General features: G+C 36.7%; 2 protein-coding genes across 4 annotated transcripts in view; one reads left to right on the forward strand and one right to left on the reverse strand.

Moving 5' to 3' along the window:
* Window positions 1-27,497, forward strand: part of KDM4C (lysine demethylase 4C) — a 507,818-nt gene that overhangs the window by 213,319 nt on the left and 267,002 nt on the right. For all 3 annotated transcript variants that reach the window (XM_036737952.1, XM_036737951.1, XM_036737950.1), the window contains 3 exons: window positions 21,834-22,024; window positions 24,207-24,442; window positions 27,055-27,422. In XM_036737952.1, the coding sequence (XP_036593847.1) occupies window positions 21,834-22,024; window positions 24,207-24,442; window positions 27,055-27,422 (795 nt within the window). The remainder of the gene's footprint in view (window positions 1-21,833; window positions 22,025-24,206; window positions 24,443-27,054; window positions 27,423-27,497) is intronic.
* Window positions 2,732-3,965, reverse strand: LOC118830883 (PITH domain-containing protein 1-like). Its single transcript, XM_036737953.1, has one exon. It carries the CDS (start codon window positions 3,963-3,965, stop codon window positions 3,327-3,329), a length of 639 nt encoding a protein of 212 aa, XP_036593848.1. The 3' UTR covers window positions 2,732-3,326.

Here is a 27,497-nt window from a genome sequence, read left to right on the forward strand (position 1 = left end):
TATAATGTACTGAAAATATTCAAGAAGAATGTGCTGTCTCATAATAGGTTTTGATTTGTACTTTTTCTATCCTGGTTTTCAGGGAGTACATTATTTGAGCAAAGTTTATCACTTTATCTTCCTAGTTATTTGTTCTCCTAATTCATCAGAAACTTTCATTTCTTTTAGCTCTTGCTTCATTTCTTCTAGGTATTCATGTTCTTGTGGAAAATTATCTTTTACTATGAGTATCTGCTTTACATAGTTTTTCATTAATTTTCTTGATCATTGTTTTATTTGGTATAAAGTTCAGGGTTTTCATGGAGTAAATTATTGTAAGATGTGTTGTTTGCCTCCCATTCAGACAGCCATCTTGGCCAGAAATACCTTTGTCACTATCTTAATGTAGCGTTTATGTGTGTCATTGTTTGCCTTAGTATGTATACTCAAAAGAAGATTCAGATCTATTGACTTGCTTTGTAAAGTTCTTCAGCAGCAGACAGCTGGAGAAACTTTTTTGATTACAATGATTAAAAACAAATTATTTTTACATATATGTACAAAATAACATTTACACATCTAGTATTCTATTGTGCCAGTTGAGTGCAGGAAAACACATGTTTCATTTGGATAAGCTACCTAATGTGTTTTTCAGTGATTACATTTTTCTAGATTTAATTTAATGTAATAAGACAAATTCTATATATAGCCTATATATGTCATCATATCTGCAGATAGTTTTGGTACATTTATGACTTTTCAATTGAGTATTAATACAAATTCACACCTTCACTTACTGATCTTTAGTGTACCTGATTTTCTAAAGCCTCTCCAGCATTTGTCATTTTCTTCTTTTTATCTATCTATCTATCTATCTATCTATCTATCTATCTATCTATCTATTTATTTATTTAATATATTTGCTTTTCAGCATTGATTTACACAAGAGTTTGAATTTCTCCCTGTTTCTACACTCCTGCCCACTTCAAGATGGTGTATATTCTGGTTGCCCCATTCCCCAGTCAGCCCTCCCTTCTGTCACCCCACTTCCCCTCCCATCCCCCTTTCTCTTCTTCTCTTGTAAGGCAAGATAAATTTCTATGCCCCATTGCCTGTGTATCTTGTTTCTTAGTTGCATGCAAAAACTTTTTTTTTTTGTTTTTGAATGTCTGTTTTTAAAACTTTGAGTTCCAAATTCTCTCCCCTCTTCCCTCCCCACCCACCCTCCCTAAGAAGGCAAGCAATTCAGCATAGGCCACATGCATATCATTATGTAAAGCCCTTCCACAATACTCATGTTGTGAAAGATTAACTGTGTTTTGTTCCTTCCTAACGTATCCCCCTTTATTGAATTTTCTCCCTTGACCCTGTCCTTTTTTGAAAGTGTTTGTTTTTGATTACCTCCTCCCCGTCTGCCCTCCCTTCTGTTGTCCCCCCTTTTTTATCTTCTTCCTCCTTCTTTCCTGTGGGGTAGGATACTCAATTCAGTGTGTATGGTATTCCCTCCTCAGGTCAAATCTGAGGTGAGCAAGATTTACTCATTCCCCCTCACCTGCCCCCTCTTCCCTTCCTACAGAACTGCTTTTTTTTTTTGCCACTTTTATGTGAGATAATTTACCCCATTCCATCTCTCCCTTTCTCCCTCTCTCAATATATTCCTCTCTTATCCCTTAATTTGATTTTGTTTTTTTAGATATCATCCCTTCATATTCAACTCACCCTGTGCCCTCTCTCTCTCTCTCTATATATATATGTATATTCCCTTCAGCTACCCTAATACTGAGGTCTCATGAATTATATGCATCATCTTTCCATGTAGGAATGTAAACAAAACAATTCAACTTTAGTAAGTCCCTTGTGATTTCTCCTTCTTGTTTACCTTTTCATGCTTCTCTTGATTCTTGTGTTTGAAAGTCAAATTTTCTATTCAGCTCTGGTCTTTTCACTGAGAAAGCTTGAAAGGCCTCTATCTTGTTGAAAGTCCATATGTTGCCTTGGAGCATGATACTCAGTTTTTCTGGGTAGGTGATTCTTGGTTTTAATCCTAGCTCCATTGACCTCCGGAATATCATATTCCAAGCCCTTCAGTCCCTTAATGTGGAAGCTGCTAGATCCTGTGTTATCCTGATTGTTTTTCCACAGTACAAAAATTGTTTCTTTCTGGCTGCTTGAAGTATTTTCTCCTTGATCTGGGAGCTCTGGAATTTGGCAATAATATTCCTAGGAGTTTTCTTTTTGGGATCTTTTTGAGGAGGCAATCTGTGGATTCTTTCAATTTCTATTTTGCCCTGTGGTTCTAGAATATCAGAGCAGTTCTCCTTGATAATTTCTTGAAAGATGATACCTAGGCTCTTTTTTTGATCGTGGCTTTCAGGTAGTCCAATAATTTTAAAATTCTCTCTCCTGGATCTATTTTCCAGGTCAGTGGTTTTTCCAATGAGATATTTCACATTGTCTTCCACTTTTTCATTCCTTTGGTTCTGTTTGATAATATCTTGATTTCTTATCAAGTCACTAGCTTCCACTTGCCCTAATCTAATTTTTTTTTTTTAATGTCTGGTGTGGATTTATTAGGAAGCTTCTTAGTCACAGGGAATAGAAAGCTGTGCACAGAAGAGCTCAAAGATTTCTGTTTTCTAAGAAGCATTAAGCATCATGCCATAAACAGCACTTTTCTTAAATCCCAAAGTCACCACCAAGATGGCCATAGCCATGTGAACAATTTCAGCACACACTGCCCCTCTGGGGCAGGAAGAAAGGGTGCAAAGCTGTAAATGTGATCAAGAGATTAGCTTTATAGCCACAATCCCAGGGTACTTCAAGAAGGGGTAGCAGCTACCTGGTAGACCTGAGTGGCTTAGCCACAACGAACACAAAATACTTCACACAAACAGTAGGGAGCAAGCAAAAAGAGATGTTTCAAGATGGAGATCTTACTGGCAAACACCATGAACAAAATCTCAAGATCTTGGAATGCTACAGGCAACCCAGGAGTGGTAAATCACTGATTTTTAAAAAGGTTACACACAAGTCCTGCCACAAAGGGATAAAAACACTTAGAGAGTCCATAGCCACATCCAAACTGGGAAATTGAGGGTTATCCATGACTTTCAGATTTCCAACAGGCTCAAGACCCAATTTCTACAGTGCCCAAAGTGCCAAACTGTCTTCAACAATCCAGTAGCTCTTGCCAATGGTTTGGTGTCCTCAGTTTTCAGGCCCCCAGCAACAAAGCTTCAGGGGAAGCTGCAAAAGCCATTCTCTCTCAAGCCCCATCTTTTTCCTTCCAAAACAATTGTCTGACATCATCACTGAACACAAGCTTCTGTGGGAGCCCCAGCTTGCCTTTAAGAAATGAAGTGTGTCTGTGGGATGACCTGCTGGACCTTGTGATCTGCTGGATTAGCTGATGCTTCATAATTGCAGATAGTCACCTCATGTCGAGGCATCTCAGTCCATTCTCCTCTCAGTCCAATATAAAACACCTTTGTGGTGTCAGCACCAAAGTTTTTTGAAATATGAATAGAGAGATGATAGACATTTGAAAAACGAGAAATTTTTGTAGCATATTCTAATTCTCCGGTGAGGTCTCGATTTAGACTAAAAGTCTGATCAGGTTCTCGGTCTGTATCATCAAAAGACATTTGTGGAATGTTTTTGAACAGTCTCATCTCTGAAGGATGCGAGTCATCGTCCTCTCCCATAATAATGATTCCTTTCAGTTTAACATTACCTGTAAACGGAATATTAAACAGCAACTCTTCATCAGCATCACTTTCTACAAACTTGGTGCGGTCGGCCCGCTCCTCCCACGGCTTGAAGACTCCGCGGCCGCTGCCCTCGTGGCTCTCATTGAGGCACTGCAGGCGCTCCAGATCGATGAGCAGGTAGAGTCCGTAGGCCGGGCCGCGCTGCTCTGGCGGCTCCTCGTGCTCTGCGGCGCAGCGGCAGCCGCGGCCCCCACCGTGGCTGTGCCCCTGCGACATGACTCCGGCCCAGGCTCCGCTGCAGCCCCGGCCCGGCCCCTGCTCTGGCCCTGCTACACACCCACAACGCCGCACAGTGAGCCCTAATCTAATTTTTAAGGTAGTATTTTCTTCAGTGGTCTTTTGGACCTCCTTTTCCATTTGGCTAATTCTGCCTTTCAAGGCATTCTTCTCCTCATTGGCTTTTTGGAGCAGTTTTGCCATTTGAGTTAGTCTATTTTTTAAGGTGTTGTTTTCTTCAGTATTTTTTTTTGGTTCTCCTTTAGCAAGTCATTGACTTGTTTTTCACGGATTTCTCGTATCCTTCTCATTTCTCTTCCCAATGTTTCCTCTACTTCTCTAACTTGCTTTTCCAAATCCTTTTTGAGCTCTTCCATGGCCTGAGACCAGTTCATGTTTTTCTTGGAGGCTTTTGATGTAGGCTCTTTGACTTTGGTGACCTCTTGCTGTGTGTTTTGGTCTTCTTTGTCACCAAAGAAAAATTCCAAAGTCTGAGCCTAAATCTGAGTGCATTTTCGCTGCCTGGCCATATTCCCAGCCAAGTTACTTGACCCTTGAGTTTTTCAGCAGGATATGACTGCTTGTAGAGTATAGAGTCCTTTGTTCCAAGTTTGAGGGGATGCGCCGTTGATTTCAGAGCTATTTCTATACAGCCAGCTCTGCCACACCAGCACTCCTCCTTCCTCAAGAACCACCAACCCGGACCTGATGAAAATCTTAAGCAGGCTCTGCACTCCTGCTCTGATCCACCACTTAATTCCTCCCACCAGGTAGGCCTGGGGCCAGAAGCAACTGCAGCTCTAGTTCTGTAGCTGCATCTCCCCCCGCTGTCTCCGGGGTGGTGGCCAAACTGCAAACTCTTTTCACTCTGTCCCGTGCAGCTTTTCCCACCAGCCTCTTTGTTGTCTTTGGAGTTTGTGGGTTGAGAAGTCTGGTAACTGCCACAGCTCACTGATTTCGGGGCGCTAGGGCTTGTTCTGCCTGGCTCCTGGTCTGGTTGGTTCTGCCACTGCTGGCCCTGGGCTCTGCTCCCCTCCGCTCTGTGCGCGATAGACCTTATCCAGTGACCATCCAGGCTGTCCTGGGCTGGATCCCTGCTTCCCTCTGCTATTTTGTGGGTTCTGCAGTTCTAGAATTTGTTCAGAGCCATTTTTTATAGGTTTTTGGAGGGACCTGGCAGGGAGCTCACACAAAGTCCCTGCTTTCCAGCCGCCATCTTGACTCCGCCATTTTCTTCTTTTGCTATCTTTCCAGTCTCATAGGCCTTACATGGAACCTCAAAATTGCTTTAATTTGAATTTTTCTAATTATTAGTGATTTAGATCATTTTTTTTTCATTTGCTTGTGATAGATTGGATTTTTACTTTTAAAAATGAATGGCTGTGATGTAAAAATCTCAATCAATTTGTTACATATCTTGGATATGATACTGGGTACTGGAGATACAAAGATACTTAGAATGGTTTTTCATTTCCTTCTCCATCTCATTTTACAGATTAGGCACAGAGACTAACAGGGTTAAGTGACTTGCCCAGTGTCACACAGCTAGGAAGTATCTGACATCAAATTTGAACTCAGGTGCTCCTGACTCTAGGCCCAGCACTCTATCCACTGTGCCACCTAGCTGTCAGAGAGAGAGATACCTGGCTACAAAGATTTTTTCACAGTTACCTATTTCCTTTCTTATTTTTACTACATTAAATTTGTTTGTGCAAATCTTTTTAATTTTATATAATCAAAATTCATCTTATCTTGTGTGATATTTTGTACTTGTTTAGTTGTGAACTCTTCCCTTCTCTATAAATTCAACAGATAATTTCTTGTTTGCTTCTCTGATTTGTTTACAATATACCCTTTTATATCTAGGTCATGTAACCATTTGTAACTTACCTTGGTGGAACATGTGAGGTACTGGTCTAAATCTAGTGTCTACCAAATTGCTGTGAGATTTTTGCACCAATTTTTGGCAAGTGATGTCCCTACTGCATTTGTTTTTGTATCTTGTATATGTATTCTGGTTCACTGATCGACTTTTCTTTTAAAAAATATTAGTTTTGAGTCATTAGTTTTCCATTTGTAGATGAAGTTTACAATTTAGTACCCAACTTTCCCATAAACATTACTTTAAAACACTATTTAAAATGATTAGTGTCATTCTGCTTTTATGTTCTCAAATTGTTCAGGCTAAATTGTTTTTGAAGGCTGTAGAGTTGAATTTTTTTCATATAATCACAATGACTTTAGAAAATGGAATCCTTTAAATATCTCAGAAATGTGTTACATAATTTCAAGGTATTGTAACTAAGATAAACTATGTACTCCACCGATTTTAAATATTCTCTATTCTTATTTAAAAGGGCACATTTCCCCCCATTACTCAATGTAATATAATACAAAGAAATATTAGGAGTTTGACTTAATTTTTTTCTTTTATTTTTGTTCTGGCCTTAACAAACAGTGAGATGAGCACCTATCTATACCCAATAGAGCAGGAAAAAAAAAGAATTTTACGTGAAAATGTGAATCTCTTTTGTATAACGTACTTTTCTTTGAACCTATATGATAATTTCAGTATGTAACTTTCTAAGGTGTCTTTCTTGTCTGTAGTTTCTTCTGGATTTCTGTTCTCTTGTGCAATTAAAAAGTTATTTTTTGGTGATCTCTCCCTCCCTCCCTCCTTCTGTCTCCAACTATATTTTCTTACTTGCTGTTCCCTGCATTCTATAGATACATCATTTTGCAGCTCTCTCTACCTTTATATTATCTGTCTTCCATGGGTGGAGTGCTCTCCCTCCTCACTTCCTCTTCTTGAATGTCCTGACTTTCCTTTAAGAGTCAGCTTAAAATCCTACCTTCTATAGGAGGCCTTTCTTTGTCCTTTTGATCAATCAGTCCACCAATCAGTAAACAACCAATAAATATCTATTAAGTACCTGGTATGTGCCAGGCACCATAAGTGCTGGGAATCCAAATCCAAAAAGGAAAGATATTCTCTTCACTAGAGCTTACGATCTAATAGAGAAAAACACACAAAAAAAATCAACCCGAAAAGTGGGGTGGTGAGGTGGTGTAGGAGAAAGGCATGTTTTCAGCCGAGTTCCCTTGCTAAAGGGAGGTTTTGGAGTTCATGAATCCACACTCCAATTGGAGGGATAGAGGGTAACGATGAGATGGAGTACCTGGGCTGATGCGATCTTTCAGGATAATGAAGTTTTCCCAATAATGGGCTTCCTGGGGGCATTGTGGAAAAGTCAGAAAAACCTCAAAGCAGTGGAGCTATGTGGGATTGCCCTGAGATTATTTTACACTGTTAATTTATAGATTGTATATACATAGTTGTTTGCATAATTTCCCCATTAGACTATCAACCACTTGAGATGTTGAACTGTGTTTTTACCTTTCTTTGTATCCCTTGCTCTTAGCACAGTGCCTAAGCACAACAGTGCCAGGCACACAGTAGGTTCTTAATAAATGCTTTTTGACTCATCACATTTTTCAAGATTCCAGTCCTATCACACATTACTACTTTATAACTATATTTTTTTATATTAGTCATCTTTGATACTCATTCTAGAACATGGAATATGTTGACTTCTTTAAATTATCCACCAATTTGCTATATATAATATTCTTGAGTAATAAGGAAATAATTGTTTAAGTATCCTGATAAGACCCCATTGGAGTTAAGAGGATGATGGTATATATTTATTCTTCCCCCTTGTCCATCATTTCACAAAATGGAGATATATAAACTATTTAACAAATATTTTTTGACATGTATCTTTAAAAAATAGGCAATTTGTACTCTAGTTCATCATCATTCAGTTTGACTTTAGGGCTTAAGTCTGGATATTACTGAACGGTAATGATTCCCAACATTGCTTCAATAGCAAATTATTTATACAAAAGAATATGTCTTAGAACCATCCTGATAGCTGCAGTTCATATTCTGACATCAAGAAAGAAAATGTTTCAAATGATTTGATTTATATGGCCTCAAGACTAAATATGTGATGTCATTGTAATATCCATCCCACCTCTTCAAGTCTAAATAGCTATCATCCTATTTTAGAAACCTAGGTTTATTTGAAGGGCATGATTATAAAAAGAAATATATTTTCTATTTTAATTTTCTTTAATGAAACATAGTAATCCTGAAACAAAATAGAATCACAGTTCAACATCAACATATAAAACATTTATCACTTTCTTCTTTCTTCCTTTGTCATAATTGGCTTAAATGAAAACTTAGATCTCTTTTCAATCCTCATTCATTCAGTCCTTGGGAATAATAGTGCCACACGATACATTTTACAAAAAAGGGAAAAGCCAACTACTTTCTAAAAAACTTTTGTTTTAGTTTACTGAAATACCTTTGTAAACTCTCTATCCCCTAACATACCTAAAAGGGAGATGTGCTAATAAATGTTCAAAAATATTATAAAGAAATTTCTCTATTAGTAGGATAATATTTCCTTAAGGCTATATGTGCCTTTAAACCACTGAGCTTTTTCTCATATTTCCTCTTTCTGTTTTTCTCAAAGCTTATGATGAATTGATAGTGTTATGGTATAAAATCATCCCCCACTCAAAAGACATTTTTAGATTTTAATGGTCATAGAAATCTGTTTTCTTTTCCCACTGCTATGAGTGAATTTGCTTTCTGGATGTGCATCACTGATCTTTGCTCAGAGTTGTTTAGTGCTTATTCTCTGCTGGAATAGGCATGAAAATGTTTCAAGGGGCAGAGACTCTGAGAAGAATTTTTGGAGTTATTTAGACCATTTACTTTTTATATTGCTCTAAAAATGCTTGTCCTGGGATTATTCTGGACTGTCCGTTGCAAGTTTTTTATTCCATGTGTATTATTGTAGGATTACATAGTTTTAGAGTTGAAAGAGGCCATTTAGAAGTCATCTAATCCAACACTTTAATTTTACAGAAGAAGAAACAGATTTATGGAATACATTTTACCTTTGACATTTTAAAATGTTTGCTTTTAAGAATAGTTTATTACTTCAGCATCAGACATTTGCTGAATACTTCCTGTGTGTAGACTTCTGTGATGGGAACTTGGGTTTGAGGGAAGGGTGCGCAGATAAAACCTGTACCCCACTCTAAAGGAACCTGAAGTATCAGAAGGGGGATAAGACACAAACAAGATAACTAACAGTATACAGTATTATGCCTGTAGGTACACCAGATTGATATGAGACAAAATGTGAGTAGAAATACAGTTAATCACCAGTAAGGATTAAGGATGCCTCTGCAGAAGGCATAATATTTGAGAGAAGCATTAATGGATGTATGGGAATTAATCAGGTGGTCATATGTAACTGTAGGAATTGGGATCAGCATATGCACAGCATGGAGACAGAACAGTGCAGAGTGGGTTCCAGTACAGATAATCATCCTGTGTGGTTTTAGTATATGGAAAGGAGTTATATGAGATAACACTGGTAAGTTTTGGAGGTAGATAAATTCTGGTATCCCTTCTACTCTGAGATTCTATGATTTTGTGACTTTTTTTTAAAGAAAGGTGGTTGGCAGCAGATTGTGGAGAATCTGCAAAGGAAGGAGTTCGAATTTTACTCATTGGACAGCAATAGAGTATTAAAGATTTTTGTGCAGATGGTACATGACCAGATTGATACATAAGCAAGGCCAGTCTCTCACAGCTATGTAAAAGGTGAATTAGAGAAGAACTGAGATGTGGAAGATTTTGTTAGAAGACTGTTGTAGCAGTCCGGGAAAATAAAAATAAGGGCATATTCTTGAATGATAGAAGTTGTGTGTGGTTCGTCCCTCATTCTTGAAGATGACCATGACATCAGGAAGAATGTGCCATAACTTGCAAATGAATTGTTACTAAGTGAGGGAGGACTCTCCAAAGTCACCAGCCTCACTTTCTCCTCCTGAACCATCTGGGTCCAATGGCCAGATATGGATCAGGACAACTGAAGATGCGCCAGCAATGACAGAAGTAAATACAGAGGGAAGTTGATATAAGACTTTTCATTATTTTTAACTAATAAACAGTTTTGGGGATGTTTGCCACTACATACCCATATAAAGTGCTCCCTTTCTGTTTTGACCTGATTTTGGTATTTCTGTTTCTTGTTTTTATGTATTTTTATTTTATTAAATATTTCCCAATTACCTGTAAAATTTTTTTGATATTCATTTTTAAAAAATTTGAGTTACAGATTCTTTCATTTTTCCCTGTCACCCATTGAGAAGGCAAACAATATGATATTGATTATATATGTGAAGCCATGAAAAACAATTCCATTTTAGCCATGTTGCCAAAAAAAAAGGCCAAGAAATAAAGTTAAAAAAATATTCTTCAGTCTGTACTTAAGAGTTCATCAGTTCTCTCTCCTTGGTGAACAGCATTTTTCATCATGGATTTTTTTGGAATTGTTGTGAATCATTATCTTGATCAGAGTAGCTAAGTCTCCATAGTTGATCATAATTACAGTACTGCTGTTACTATGTACAGTGTTTTCTTGGTTCTCCTTACTTCACTTGGCATCAGTTCATATAAGTCTTCCTAGATTTTTTCTAAAACCACTCCCCTTGTCATTTCTTATAGCAGAGTAGTATTCCATCACAATTATAAACCACAATTTGTTCAGTAATTCCACAGTTGGTGAGTATCTCCTCAATTTTCAGTTCTTTGCCATGACAAAAAGAGCTTCTATGGCTGTAACTTTGTGATTACAGTTACAAATACATTCTTGATATTTTTTTAAGTGAAAAATTAACATTATTAAAGTTCTCTTTTAATAGAAATGAAAATTTTGGAAACTGCATTGATGTTTGTTGTATTGGAATGAAACATAAAGCCATAATAGTAATAACCCTATCAAAATGTCATTATCAAAACAGTTTTTAAAGTAATTCTACTAGTCTTATACATGTAAAAGATTTCTGAAGTTTCAAATTTTTTTAACTTACTCTTTCTTCCTATGATTATAGCATTTATTTTGTGTGTGCGTGTGCGTGTGTGTGTATGTGTGTATAGATATATTTGTGAAATCCTCCCATATACAAAATACAGTTTTTAAAAAAGAATTCCTGCTTGCTGAGAGCAGCTGACATTTTGTTCTTTAATATTGTCTTTAAAAGTAACTGAGTACTATGGTATGAATATGTTGAAAGTGTGGGGGAAAGAGCATGATCTTTTTTTTGGTCCTTGGTTAGATAGTGTAGTTAATTGATGCTTTTCGGTTGTAGAAATTAGACAATGCTGTGTGGTCGTTTCTTTGTGAAGTGGCTAAAACTGAAAATTGGTCCTTTTGTTGAGTTCAACACATTTTATGAATGGATATATCTGTTATGATAAGCATTCCATTGGCTCCCTTTCACTGAAAGTGTTCTTGTCTTTTTTGGTTGGCAAGTACAATGTTCGGTTTTTATTTTATTACTTTTGCTCAATCAGTAATATTTAGAAATGGTAAAATAAATTTTTCATATTATAATTTTTGTGAACTAGAACCCAATAAAATGATAAAATTCACTTGGAGAACCAAAAGATTTAAGATATCAAGAGAAATAATTTACAGAATTAGGAGTGAAAGGGAATTAATGATTCCATACCTCATACTATATTAAAAAGCAAGAGGCATCCAGACCATTTGGTATTGGATAAGAGGTAGAGCAGGACAACTAGACGGTTGTTTGGATAGAGTGCTGGGCTTGGAGTCAGGAATATTGATGTTCCTGAGTGTTTAAATCTAGCCTTAGACACCTACTAGCTGTATGACCTTGGAGAAGTCACTGCTGTTTGCTGCAGTTTCATCATCTGTAAAGTGAACTGGAGAAGGAAATGGCAAATCGGCATCTTTAATAAGAAAACACGACATGTGATCATAAGGATTGAGATGTGACTGAAACAACTGGAGAACAACAACAGCAGAAACAGCAACAATATCTGGGAAAATTAGAAAGCTGTCTGGCAGAAATTAGGCTTATACCAGCTTCTTACTCCATACCTATTATATATTTTTATATATCCCTTACATATTTAAAATGGATGTGACATATTAAAGATTATGCCATAAAATATTAGAAGTGAAGCAGATAATGTGCTTTTCCCAACAGAGGGCAAGAGATGTACTTCTGTTGGGGGGCGGAGCCAAGATGGTGGCTGGAAAGCAGGGATTTGCATGAGTTCCCAGTCAGGTCCTTTCAAATACCTATAAAAAATGGCTCTGAACAAATTCTGAAACTGCAGAACCCACAAAATAGCAGAGGGAAGCAGGGCTCCAGCCCAGGACAGCCTGAATGGTCGCGGGGTAAGGTCTATTGCACAGACCTGGGAGTGGAGCTGAGCCGAGCCCAGCATGGGCCACGCGGACCAATCAGACTGGGAGCCAGGCGGAACAGGCCTTGGCACCCTGAATCAGTGAGCTGTGGCAGTTACCAGACTTCTCGACCCCAAAACACCAAAGACAGCAGAGAAGGCTAGTGGGAAAAGCTGCTGGTACAGAGTGAAAGGAGTTGACAGTTCAGCCACCACTCTGGGGGCAGCAGAGGTTGTGCAGCTCTGAGGACTACAGCTGCAGTTGCTTCTGGCCCCAGGCCCACCTGGTGGGAGGAATTAAGTGGGGGATCTGAGCTGGAATGCAGAGCCAGCTTAGATCTGAGTCAGGTCCGAGTTGGCAGTTCTTGGGGGAGGAGTAGCGCTGGTGTGGTAGAGCTTGCTGTGTAGCTCAGAAAACAACAGCACAGCTCCTCAAGCTTGGAACAAAGTACTCTATACTCTACAAGCAGTCATACCCCGACAAAAACTCAAGGGTCAAGTAAGTTAGCTGGGAACATGGCCAGGCAGTGAAAACAGACTCAGATTCAGACTCAGATTTTGGAATCTTTCTTTGGTGACAAAGAAGACCGAAACATACAGCCAGAAGAAGTCAACAAAGTCAAGAGCCTACATCAAAAGCCTCCAAGAAAAACATGAACTGGTCTCAGGCCATGGAAGAGCTCAAAAAGGGTTTGGAAAAGCAAATTAGAGAAGTAGAGGAAAAATTGGGAAGAGAAATGAGAGGGATGCAAGAAAACCATGAGATGTACCTCTGTCTCTTTTTTTTTTCTTTAAAGATATGTTTGTATTGATGTATTTTATTACATCACTATAGTTTCAGTGTCCTACTTTTTCCCTTCCCAGAGACTCATTCCATATAATGAATAGTATTTTTAAATCTAAAAAGAGAAAAAGAAGGAGGAAAAAAAAAATCACAATGGATCAATACATTGAAAAAGTCTGAACGTAGGTACAGAGTACATGTGTGGACCTTCCACTTCTTCAGAGGGTTGAGATTTGAGTGTCTTCTCATCTTTCTTCTTTCAAGGCATGCTTATACTTTATAATTTTACAACATTTTGAAAATTTATTTTGGTTTTTTCCTTTTACATTGTTGTAGTTATTATATATATATATATATATATGCATATATATGTTTGTGTGTGTGTGTGTGTATATATATGTTGATCTTTCTGTGCTTCTCTGTATCTATCACACATCATTTCTTACAGCTCAGTAATATTTCAATACAATATGTACCACAGTTTGTTTAGCTGTTCATCAATTGATGAACATCTACATTATTTCTAGTTCTTAGGTATCAGAAAAATGCTTCTATGATATTGCAATGCATATGGGTTCTTTTTTCTGTTCAATAGGCTCCTTGACCAGGTTAGCAGTGGAATCTGGGTCAAAAGGTATGGGCATTTCTGTTGCTTTATTTCAGTAATTATACATTGCTTCCTCAAATGGTTAACTGTTTTAGAGCTCCATCAACAGTGTACTAGTGTGTCTATCTTTGCTCAGTCCTTCCAGCCTTAACTGTTTCTATCTTTCTTGTCATCTTTGCCAGTTTTTGGAGGTAAAACCTCAGGGTTGTTTTGATCAATGTTTTCCTTACTATTAGTGTTTTTTTTGTTAATAGTTAGCAATTCTTTTGAGAAGTATGTTCATATCCCTTGACCACTTACCTATTGGTAATCATATAGATGTGTGTGTGTGTGTGTGTGTGTGTGTGTGTGTGTGGATGTTTAGGTGTATACACATATTTAATGCAAATATATATGTATATGTATATATACATGCACATATAGCAAAGCTTACATGTATTCATATACATATATACATATATGAATATACACACACACATGCCAGAAGCTATTCATCTACTAAATAATTGGTCAAAGGATATGAACAAATATTTCTCAAAAAATTGTGAAATATTAATAACTATATGAAAGAATGATCCAAACCACTGTTAATAAGAGAAATGCCAATCAGATAACCCCAAGGTTTCACCTCATACCCAGAAAATTGGCAAACATAGTAAAAGACGGGAATAAGCAGTGTTGGGTGGATTGTGGAATGATAGTCAGTCTTTTACTGTTAGTGGAGCTGTGAATCAGCACAAAAATTTTGGAAAATAATTCAGAATTATACAAATAATAAAGACTAAAATTTTAAACCCTTTGACCTAGAGATTCCATTGCAAGGCATATGCCCCAAAGAAGTTATATGTCTATTCTAAAGAAGATTATGAAGTGCTTAGAAATTAATAGTGTAATGGCTTTCAGTGTTTGGCAGGTGACACTTCCATATAAAAGAGTGCTGCTGCTGTAGCTTTTCTCTTCTTTATTAGCTGTGATTAATAAATTAACTAAGTGGTAGGGGAGAGTGATGTCTCCTTATCAAAGTCTCTCATAATTTGCTATATTAACTTTAGTTTCTAGAACAAATCCTTAACCTCAAATTAAGTACACTGATGCATTCTTGATCTTCCTAATGGGCATATTGAAAAAGTATATTAGTATTTTCTGTAGCTAAGGCAAAAATATATTGTGATTCTATGTTGAGTGTGCATATCTATGATTTCATCAGTGCATGGATTTCCTGATGGGGAACTTTGTCTATTTATGCCTACCTGTATTTTTATATTCTTAGAGAGTTGCCTGGGGATACTATGAGTTTAAAATACTTGCCCAGAGTATGTTATTTTCAATTCTTTCTGATCATACTTACTTCTCAGGTATGCCATACACTTAGAAATGTTCTTGTAGATACTGCTGTTCATTTACTTTTTGTGCATTAAAAGAAACATATCATCCCTCCTTTTCTCCATAATTTGGTGACTTTCTTTCCCATTGTCACAAATCCAAACTGGCTAGGGACACCAGGTGGATGTTGATCTTTTCATCTTGTGTTGACGTGTTCCACTAATGGGTGGTGTTATTTTAGTTTTTAGCACAGATATCTAGGTTCAACTTTGCTTTAGCTCATTTTATGCAGTAGTATCCATTATGCTTGAGTGGAGAGGTGTGGGTGCCTTAAGAGTTCAGACTGATATTTAATGTTTTGTTGTTGACTTTCATAATATCCACAGTATTTGGTAGCTTTTAAAATTTCCAACCCTGCATTTTTTCAGTGGGTCTCTTAAGGTACAAACTGTGGTCTGTGAAATACTATTTAGTGGTAGCAGTCTTCTTCCTAGCCTAATATTGCATTCTTCATACTTCCTTTTGACTGAAAAGGGATCTGCCACTGTCCCTGCTACATTCCATCATGGAGCTGATTAGCATGAAGCACAGCCTCCTGTGCCTAATGTTCTTAAGCCACAGCTTCCAGGAGAAGATAATGATTTTGGCACCAGCTCTTTTATTGGTAATGTCTCGCAAACACATGTGCAGATTCTCTTTAGCAGGCAGCAGCTGAGAAAGATTGTACTCTGCGTGATGCTTTCCAGCTATCTCCTTATAAACTTATTTTGATTTAATATATTTTGTTACAAATTAAACCCACCAGCCTCTCTTTATAGAGTGACCATTTTCACTGCTATAATTGATGTTCTATCTTTCATGCATACTTCCCTCTTTCCTCTGAGTTGATTGCATTTAAATTCTGTTGTGAGACCATCTTGCTTTAACCCAAAGAAGTTTGCATCCACTTCTAGCTCATCATAATCATCACCAAAATTAAAGGGATTTCCTCCTTGTAGCCACAATAATAAGCCTTAGTTTTTGATTTTATGAAGTAGGTATAATGCCTGCAATGCCTCTAGTACAGGATTCTTGATAGAGTTTGTATTTTATTGAAGACATAGTAGGAAGTGACTCAAGATTTTTGAGCAGAAGAATGAATTAGTAAGACCTTAAAATTTATTTTATTTTTTCAGTTTATAAGGATTTATTTTGTTTTCCTTTCAACTACCTCCCCTTTCCCCTTTGAAAAAAAGAAGAAAAAGCCTTCTTAATAAATGGGCATAATCAAGCAAAAGCATTTTCCAAATTGTCATTGTCCAAATATATGTATCTCATTTTGAAGGAAGGAAAACAAACATTTATTAAGTGAATTCTTTTCGAATTGTTTCAGTTTTGTTCAACAATTCATGACCCTGTTTGGGATTTTCTTGGGAAAGATGCTGGAATGATTTGCCATTTCCTTCTCCACCTCATTTTATAGATGAGGAAATAGGGTTAAGTGACTTGCCCACAGTCACACACCCTGGTGAGTGTCTGAGCCAGATTTGAACCCTGGTCTTCCCGATTCTAAGCCTAGGTGCTCTATCTGTTGAACAACCTAGTTGGCCTTTTAAGTGCTTATAATGTGCCAGATAGTTTAAATACTGGGATATAAATATAGGCAAAATGAAAGACAGTCTGTCCCCCTCAAGGGACTTCCATCAAATGATGGAAGACAGCACACTAAGGGGAGCTGAAAAGTAAAGTAGAGTGGAAGAAGGGGAATGAAATTACACGTGATTTTATTTTATTTTATAATTATTTATTTTAATTGTGTGTATCTGTTTCATTTGTGTTTTTTGTAAACAACATAATGTTGGATTCTGGTTTCTGATATTCTTTTCTGTATTATGGGTGAGCTCATCCCATTCACATTCCCAATTATGATTGCTAACTTTGTATTTTCATTTATTCTTATCTCACTCCCGTCTTTTCCTCCCTCTACCTCTTTTTAAAGAGTCTGTTTTGCTTCCGTCTCCTTTACTCTACACTCCTCCTTATTCTCTCTGCCCCACTTTCATCATCTGTAAAATGAGGATATAATATCCCCTACCTTCCGGGGGTTATAGTAAAGATAAAATGGGATAATAATTATAAAATGCTTTGTAAAACTGAAAGCACTACATAATTACACGTATGATGATTGGAGGAGAGGGTTTAGGACAGGGCTGTCCACGATATGGCCCATGGACCGCATGGGACCCACTTGTGTGTTTCAGTTTTCACGAGCAAAAAAATAAAATAACAATTTGCATGGAATATGTATTAGATTTTTAAATTCCATCACTAATAAATGATCTTGTTGATGTTAATTTTCTTTAGTGTTTTTAAGCAGTATTAGGGACGGAACATATCGCATGGAATTTTCAGTCAATCTATGGGATGTGTTCTGTCTGTATGATGCAGACTGGTCAGTATGCACCTACCTTTATACTGTTGTGTTGTGGCTTTGTTGTTTTGTGTTTTCTTTTGCGCTTCACACCTTGGCCTGTCGTATTGATGATGCATTCCCCTACTTTCTGTTAGTGTACTGTATTTTTTATTCTGGGTGTGGCCCTCGAATAATTATTTTAATGCGGCCCTAAGATAACCTAAGATTGAGCAGCCCTGGTTTAGGACAATGCCTTGGGGACATCCATGGTTCACAGACTTGTCATGGACGAATAAGTAACAAAGGATGCTGAGGAGAAGTTTTAATGATAGTGAGAAGAAATTATCTGGAAAGATACGTATCAAATGTGTCTGATGGAGTCTAGACGTTAGTATGTATCAGGATTAATAAAACATCATTAGATTTGAAAATCAAGACACATTGGCAGTTTTTGAGAGGGCATTTCCTTTTTTCTTTTTTTTTGTACCCCCCTTTATTCTCCATAAAGTTGTTGGATATTTTTTTTTACAAATTTATTTATTTTTAGTTTGCAACATTCACTTCTATAAGTTTTAAAATTTCTCCACCTAACTCCCCTCCCTCTTTCCAAAGACGGTATGCAATCCAATATAATCTCTATGTATATATTCTTCTCAAAAATATTTCCCATTAGTCATGTTGTATAGAAGAATTAGAACAAATGGGAGGAACCATGAGAAAAAGGGAGCGAATAGCTAGCTTTGATCTGCATTCAGGCTCCATATTTCTTTATCTGGATGTGGATGGCATTTTCCATCATGAATCTTTTGGAGTTGTTTTCGGTCCTTTGCATTGTTGAGAAGAGCCAAGTCCTTCAAAGTCAGTTATTACACAATGTGGCTGTAACTGTGTGCAATACTCTCCTGATTCTGTCCACCTCACTCAGCATCAGTTCATATGAGTCTTTCCAGGTTTTTCTTAAGTCCACCTGTTCATCATTATATATATGTATATATATATAATGTAGTATTCTATTACATTCATATACCACAACTTGATCAGCCATTCCCTAGTTGATGGAAATCCCCTTAATGCGCAGTTCTTGGCCACCACAAAAAGAGTTCCTAAAAATATTTTTGTATATGTGGGTCATTTCTCCATTTTTATGATCTCTTTGGGATACAGCCCTAGAAATGGTATTGCTGGGTCAAAGGGTATGCACATTTTTATAGCCCTTTGGGCATAGTTCCAAATTGTTCTCCAGAATGGTTGGATCAGTTCCCAGCTCCAACAACAATGCATTAGTGTTCCAGTTTTCCCAGATTTTCTCCAGCATTGATAATTTTCCTGTTTTGTTTGATAGGTGTGTTGTGGTACCTAAGAGTTGTTTTGATTTGCATTTTTTTAATCAATTGGCATTTTCTTTTGAATGATGGAGTAACAGAAGCTAGATTGAAGAAGGTTTAAGAGGAGAGAAGCAGAAGCACATAGTATAGATGGCTTTCTTTTTTGGTTTACAAATTAGTAAACATTCATTCTTTCTCCCCACTTTATCCTTTCCTGTCCATTGTTAAACAACAAAAAAAAATTGAAAACCAAAACTCAAAACTCTTACAATATGTATGCATGGTTAAGTGAAATAGATGCCTTCTGCGGCCCTGTCTGAAAGTGTAAGTGTTATTGGTCATTTGTAATCATGGTATGTCATTGCATTGATTAGAATTTTAAAGTCTTTTGTCATTATTTATTATTCTATGTTATATGCATCGTGTTTTTTCTGTTGTACAAATTGCTCTACTGGTCTACTCACTTCATTTTGAATTGGTTCACCTTGGTCTTCCCAGTTTACTCTGTAATTCTACATTTTCTCATTCCTTTTGGTGTAGTGATAGTCCTCTGCATTCATGTTCTGATCCTTCAAGGTCAATTAAATCTGACCTTTTCCGTAAGGCAAATCCTGAATTTCCCATGGTTGGTAGTGATTTCTCTCTCATCCAGTTCACTGTAGCATTTTTTCCCCACCACACTGATGATATTTATAATAAAATACTTTGTAATTTAGTGCACTGGACTTGAGGGACCAATTTTTGGAGGTTAGAAAGGTAATTAGTTGCTTCCATTTCCCACCATTTATCAGCACATGCTTCCTAAATGAATTGTAGGTTTGCTCATTTGTCTGAAAAGTAATAAGGTAAATCTCCTTTTTGGTTTTTCTGCAACCTTTCTGATTGATTCTTCTCAATCTCCTTGCTGGTTTATCATCTATAGCATTCTCTCTAAATCTATGGATTCCCCCATATTCTGTCCATGGACCTCTTCTGTTCTCTTTCTATATTGTCCTGGTGATATTAGCTCCCATGATTTTAACCATCATCTCTGTGCAGATGACCTATAGGTCTATATTCCCAATCCTATCAGGAGCAGAAGCCCTAGAGTGGAGTCATCCCAAAATGGGAATGAGTGAGCTGACCTCTTTTTCAGCGAACTCCAGCCACTTCCTATTACCTCTAGGATTGGATTGCAGTACCTTTGGCATTTAAATGTTCCTTACAGCCTGACCCCTTCCTGTCTTCCTGGTCATATATTACTTTTTTTCCTTCAGTCTGTGTTTCAGCTATATTGCCTTACTTGTTTTTCCTCACACAACATACTCTTGTTTTACACCTCCTCGCCTTTTGCCAGGCATACCTCAAATTTTGAATGTAATACTTAATTACCTCCAGTTCTGTGATTCCTTGGTTTCCTTTAAGATATAACTCAAGAGCCATCTTATGTAGGGTGTTTGTCCCAGTCCCCTTGGAGCTGCCAGTTCCTTTTACTATAAAGTCGTATCTATTTTATACACCTATGTATATACATGTTGTCTGCCCCATTAAAATATAAAATCCTTGAGTACTGGAATTGTTTTGCCCTTGTCTTTGCATCCTTAGTATTTAGCTTAGTGCCTAGCACCTAATAAATATTTAAGAAATTTTGATGAAAAAAGCATCTTTGTAATACACCCTTATCCTTGTAAAGCCAAATCATTTTGAGGTTGGAGAGTGAACAGCTACTTCACATAAAATGAAGTTGCTGTTGGTCCAGTGGTTAGAGTGCTGGGCCTCGAGGGAGGAAGACTTGAGTTCAAATTTGGAATTAGATACTTACTCCTGTGGATGTGGGGATAACAATAGCACCTGTTCCCCAGGGTTGTTATGAAGACCAAAGGAGGTGATCATTTTAAAGTGCTTAGCAGAGTGCCTGGCGTATTTGTGGTGTTCAGTCATTTTAGTTGTATCCAATTCTTTGTCACCCCTTTGGCATTTTCTTGGCAAAGATATTGGAGTGGTTTACCATTTCTTTCTACAGCTCATTTTACAGATGAGGTCATACATCTAGTCTGTGGCCAGATTTGAACTGAGATATCTTACTGCCTTCAGGCCCTGCACTCTATCTGTAAGCCCCCTATCTGCCCACCTGGCATAGAGTAAGCACTTTATCATCATCACAATTACCTACTTTCCATTATAGGGAAATTGGGCCATTATTTGTTTTCATACATGTTATTCACCTCCTGTTTCTATGTCTTTGTATTAGTCCTCTTCCGAATCAGAAAATGGACTTACCCTTTACCCCTACCCTGGAAAATCCCTGCTTCCCTCCACAGTCTGCAGAGGACCTCTTATAGGAGTCCTTTCCTGACCCCTCTCCCACAAACCTAGTTATTGACACAATCCCTCTTAAAATCAGTGCCCTTATCACCAGTAGTATATAAACATATTGAGAGCACGGATTGTTTCATTTTTTGCATTTTTACCCAGACATGTAGCATAATGTTTCATATATCATAAGTACAGAATAAATTCCTGTTGAATTGAATTATTTATTTTTGAATTGAGGAATTTTTTTTAAAAAACCTCCTAAATTATTTAGTAGTACTTTTTATTAATGAGGGCTTGTTAATTAAAACTAATTTTTGGAAAAAAACTCTAATTTTAGTCTTGCACATTTTGTAGAATGTAAAAATTTTATACTGTGCAGGAAAGTGTTGCAGTCATTCACATGGTCATCTTTTCTCAGTTCCATTCCCATAAATTTTTGTATTATTCAAAATAGGGTAAAAATCAAGCTTGTTTCTAAGTCTTATTACCTAAAGATTTTACCACAATATGGATGGCCAAGTTTTCAAATTGATTCTCTCATTATGGGTTGATTTTTGTTACCGAATTCAGAGTGAACTTGTGGGATAAATGTATTTTTTTAAAAATCCCATTTCCAATTTTAATGAGTAGCATGTGATTTGCCAGTCACCTTCCTAGGAAATTTTCTTAGTTGAAAACTAAATGTTTGAAAATGTAAATCATTATCATGAGTTATGTAGTCACTAAGTATTTATTGCTGGTGTGTTTTAGGGATAGCTGAACAGTTAATTTTATTTAGTTCTAGAAATGCTTTAGGGTTCTCCAATATCATGAATCCTGTATTTTTTCTTGAAGTGTACCTGCAGGAAAGACATGGTGAAAATTTCAATGGATATTTTTGTGAAGAAATTTCAGCCAGACAGATATCATCTTTGGAAACAAGGCAAGGATATATACACCATCGATCATACACTCCCCACTCCAGAAACAACACCAGAAGTCAAATTGTGGCTGCAGAGGAGAAAAATTAAAAAGCCGTCAAGAAGGTAATTACTTTTCTCCCACCTACTTATTAAGTTTCAATCTTTCAAATAAAATAGTTCATTTAACATTCTTTTCTTAGTGTATCTTACTTTTCTAGGTTTTTTTTTCATTTATTCACCTATTTACTTAATATTTGAAGGAAAATTTGAGTCAAAAAATTCTTAATTTGTAAGACTTGTAATACAAGAAATATAATTACTCACATTTTACACTTGAGAATTAGATATTCTTATAAGTGGTACATACGGCATAGTAGTCATTAGAGTGGAGAAACAATAAAAAAAATCTTTGTCCACTTTATTTTTTAATTTCATAAAAAAATTCTGATATTTTCGTTAAAAAGAGCCCTGTGGGCAGGTTCCTTACCATAAAAAATAGTGAAACTATTTTCAAAACTTAATTAATTCAGGTTCAAAATCCCACAAGTATTCCATCTCTTCTCTGATTCTGAACAGAATTGTTCTGAACAGAACTGCTTTCAGATGATTTGATATTTTGTCCTCACTGATTAGCCGTCATGAATATCTTCCTACTGTGACTTATTCTTTTGTTAATTGTTTAGTGAGTTATAAGCATCTTGTTCCAATTTACAACCTAAACTACCAGAGTATTGACTTGGTTAGCACTGGCCTGCAACAGTTGACAACCTTGGAATAGAAAAAGCTCATCTTAGTGGCAGACGGGCAGTGCAGAAGAGAATGAGCCGTTCATGGACTTCATATTTCTGGTGTTTCTTCTGGTGATTGTTCTGGCAGTGGTAATTTCTTACAGTGAGATTTCTCTGAAAGCCTTTAGGAATTAGAGACTAAACTCTTTGAGGTCATTAGTAACTAAAAATGGAAGTAAATAGTTTCTGTGCCTTTCAGAACTATGTCCTGAAAATAATTATACTAGGTTGAAGCTGTGTAATTCTTTGAATTTGAGCATAGTCATAATCTTGAGGCCTACCATTTGTGGGCCTCTCATATTGGTAATTTAAGCTTACCTTTAAGGGGTTTCCTTAGAACTCAGCATACCTTAGAATCAGCTGGGAAGGGATTAAATTTGGGGATTCAAGGTCCTACCTTCTCATTCCAGCAGAAAATCACAAAACTAAAGGCATTCCAAACTTTAATGGCATTATGTGTCACATGAAATTGATACCATTGTCAAATTTGGTTGTTCGTAGTATTTTTTGGGAGGGGTATTTTGGGTCCCAGCATGAGATTTATGTGTGAATGGGGAATAATTAATTTTTTAAAATGATGAAGAAAGTGGTTGGGATTTTTCAATATGGAAGATCGGGATGTGGGAAACTGTTTTGCATGGACTTTCCTGGGGCTGAATCGAATCTCTGGGGATGCACTTCAGAGGACAGTGCTTAAACAGCTCCGCTAGAGTCCTTAGACATTTCCAAAATTGGTGATTTGGATAATTTTCCCCATGACAGGTGCGACTGTCTCCATGTAAAATACCGAAAAGAGAAATGGCTTAGGTTCTCACTTTGAGACTGTATGTTTTCTTTTTCTCTCCTTCCCTCTTAGCTTTCCCTTACCATCACTCCCTCCTAATGAGTAGTATTCAGGGGGCTTGTGCAGAGTTCACACTTCTCAAGCATTTTCTCCTACCTTGGCAGAAATCACACAAGTCAAGTTATATATGCTGACCTCAAGAGTCTCTGGCATTATGGTTTTGTTCTTGTTTTTCTTCTACTTTGTATCTCTTTTTCTGAGAATAGTAGATTAATGTTCTTGCCCCAAACATCTGCAAAATGAGACACGCTGTGTTTTCTTCCTCAAAGACTGTTAATTTCTTGAGGTTAGAAAATCTGTCATGTCTGCCTTTTAGACTACTTTAAGGCCCAGTTTTGTTGCTGCCTCTTCTATATAGGCATTTAATAAATATATTTTGATTTGGAATTTGCCTATAACCTTTCTTCTAATGACTAATTTTCATTATTTCTTAATTAAAGTTACTTTAGATTGCTTTAGCTTTATAATTTGATATCTTGTTCCAAACAAGAGTAATTAAAGAGGGGAGGGGGGAATCTAGTCAATTTTTATCTATCACTTAATAAACTGCAAACTCTATCAGCACAAAAAATGGAGAATTGTCTAATTTTTTTCCTTTGCTACTTACATTGGTAGACATTTTATCTTTTCCATGACAGCCATTCTGCTTTGACGGCAATATCTCTTATAACAGCCTCCAGCATACCAGATCTCGATCTAAAAAACTTAAAACTCCAGAGGACGAAAGAATATCAGCCATGGTAGTTGGTGCAGAAATTGTAGCCACTGAAGCAGCTACAGATGGCTTCAAGGTCAATGAAAAGCCAGCAGAAAAAAAGGAGTTGGTAAACACAGGAATGCCTTCTGGGGAAGAAAACATGATGAAAAGAATGCAGGTTGATCAGAATTTATTGGATAATAAAGTCTCAGGTGAGATAAAGACTGATTATATTTCCCTTAGAAATTGTAGGTTGTTGATTATAGGCTGCCATAAATCTGTGTACGATCAGATAGATATTGTAGTGTTGCAAATGGAATATCTAGTAAACGCCATTTTGAAGTTTTAGGAGGAAGCACGTGAACAAGCATGGGAAATGAAATCTATAAGCATTAGGAGCATAATCATCTTTATGAAGTAAAATTGTGACCAAAATGAGGAATGAAGCTTTATTACTTAACACTTTTTTCAATACTTTGATCCCAGATTTTATCTGTTCCTTTTCTCATGAATATTAACTCCCTCAGTGGGCTAGAATTTGAATTGTAAGCTACTTCAAAGGTCTGTGATTTCATTTGCCTGTATGTCTTCTACAGATGTAGATCTCAATCTTTCATGTTTTCATGGATGATATTTTTCAGTTTCTGTAGCTAAAATGTGCACCACATAGTAGACAACATTTTTCTGATGAGGCTTAAAGGAGAAATGAAACAATAAACTACATAAAGACTTGATAAGCAGATGATTTCATCCACTTACATAAAACTATTTGTTGTCTCTGTACTTTTCTTATGGTAGTTGCTTCAATCCCACCTTCTTAAATGAAACAAACTTCTTTAATAGTCAGGAAAATATTTGATCATGTCTTTTTTCCCTACCCTTCAACAGGGTGTGTTTTCTTATTTTTTGAGTGAATTTTTAAGAAGGATTTCTTAGCTATCAAGTTTTGTAATTTACCAAATTTTAGTTTGAACATAATGAAAGCATATGGTTAAATGGCAAACTTAATTTCATAAATTTTTTTGTAAATGCAAATTTTGAGTTAAATCACTCTTCAGAAAAACTCAGTATTTGGCCTACTTCCCTTTTATAATAAATGACGTGTGATAATTGCTCATCTTTACATAGAACTTTAAAGTGTATCAATAGCTTTTTTCACGAATCACCCTGTGAATTAGATAGTGGAGGTATCTCCATTTCTTCAGATGAGAAAAATGCTGAGGTGTAGCAAGGTGATCATCATATAACTGGTAAGTATTGGAGCCTGGATTCCCATTCAAGGATAAATTGTTTGGGCTTCGTCAATGTGATTTTGAATCACTTACCATGGCATGGGACCTCTTTTTTTTTTTTTTAAACAAAATTTGCTTTTGAATAGATCCAAGCCTATTTTAGAGAATTTCAAACATGGTTTAAATAGAATAAATTGGAAGGTTGAAGACAGTGTTTTAAATAAATATTGTGATTTTTTTCATTATCAGACAGCTAAATTTGGGTGACATGACCCCTGTGATCCAAATTATTGCCATATCAGAGGAAGGAATTTTTACTCCTCTTCCAGAATTGATTGGCTTTGTGGCCCTTATCATGCAAAATCATTTTGTCTTTTGATATATGGCATGCAATCTGTTCATTTTATCCAAGATAAACTAGCCGGGAGCTGAGTATAGCAGAGTCATAGAATCATGGGCTCTTAGACTGAGAGAAGAAAGGGAAATCATCTAATCTAACTTCCTAACTTTACTGAGGTTACTGGGACTTAGTTTCCTACAGTTGAATAAATTTAGTGCCTTAAGTCATGGGAATACATATAATAAGTTGACAGAGCTAGGATTTGAACCCAGGTCCTCTGACTCTAAATCTAGCATTTTATACCACTGTATTATCTACTCTCAGGATGGCAATAGAGACTCTGTGTGTGTATTACACACACACACGGACAAGGAAGGATGGAGGAAGAGGAACTATAGGCGAAGAATGAAATTGTTGGAATAATTACCTGGGTAAAAAATATTATTGTAGTTTTTCAGGACATTTGTAGGAAATGCATAAGCAGAGGTGCTAGCCCTCTATGCCTTTATCCATTCTGTTCTGTCTTCATCTTCCAGGCTGAGGAGTTTTGAGAGTTCTTTGGGATTAGGAAAAAAAATTCTGTGTCTATGGATCTCAAAACTGTATTTAAGTGTAAAATTATAAGTTGTTACTGTGACAGCTTTGGGAATCCAGTACCTAGGAGAATCTCTTCTTGCTATACTGTTTTCTGAGTATAAGATTCCTATTTCGTTCCTCCTTCTAGTAAATGCTAACAGCATATATGAACAGTAAAGATAAATAAATGATGGTCACATGTCTATTCTGCAGATCTGGGCTATGTGGCTTTCTTGCTTACCCAAGGCTGTAAATTTTGAGGACTTGCTTATCCGGGGCAAAGGGACAAGGAAATACACCTCTTAAAACAAAAACCTACGAAGTTAATGCCACAAAATTAATTCTGTTACCACTGATTTTCAGGTTTTTCAATGCCTTTTAAGATAGCCTTTAAAAATTTTACTTCAGTTTTTTATTTACTATCACATTTCATAATAATAATAAATTTAACATTAAAAGCTCAATAGCCTCCAAATAATTTGCCCTTTCTTTAATTGATCACTTGATAAAAAATGGATTGTGCCATCTTTTCATCTAGTCTTTTGGAAATACGGTTAATGAAATAACCATTAATGTTAATAAAGCTATGAGCAATTATGAAATTGATATTCAGTGGGTAATATATGATAAGAACAGTGCAAACTTAATTAATAACCCATGTTTTCTTCATCTCCAGGAAGCAGTGGCTTAAGCACATCTTTCCATCCTGATTCTGTAAAGCAGGAATTAAAACCTGAGGGTGACAAAGTGGATTCCACTATTGCTGCTTCTGATCCCATGGAATCTTCTGCCTCTGTGCCTCTCTCTTTTGAATGTATAAAAGAAGACAGTTTAAAATCTGAGAGAGAATGTGAGCAGACTGTTTCACGACCAAAGTCATGTGAGTCTGTCTCTTCTGAAGCTGAGAGCCTGGAAAAAGAAGAAAGTAGTAGCATCTCCACCGAGGAAGATGACAGTGACCTAGAAAGCAGTGAAAGTGGCTTAGAACCGGGAGAAATCCCAGCTGTAACCAAAGGAGAAAGAAATGGCTTGAAAATTCCAAGTGTATGTGGAAAATTCTCTGCTTTTACTGCATTTATAATCTAGTGAGACATTTCTGAAACTTTTTCGTCAAATATA

Source organism: Trichosurus vulpecula, chromosome 9 (assembly GCF_011100635.1).
Source record: "Trichosurus vulpecula isolate mTriVul1 chromosome 9, mTriVul1.pri, whole genome shotgun sequence".
NCBI classification, from domain to species: Eukaryota; Metazoa; Chordata; class Mammalia; order Diprotodontia; family Phalangeridae; genus Trichosurus; species Trichosurus vulpecula.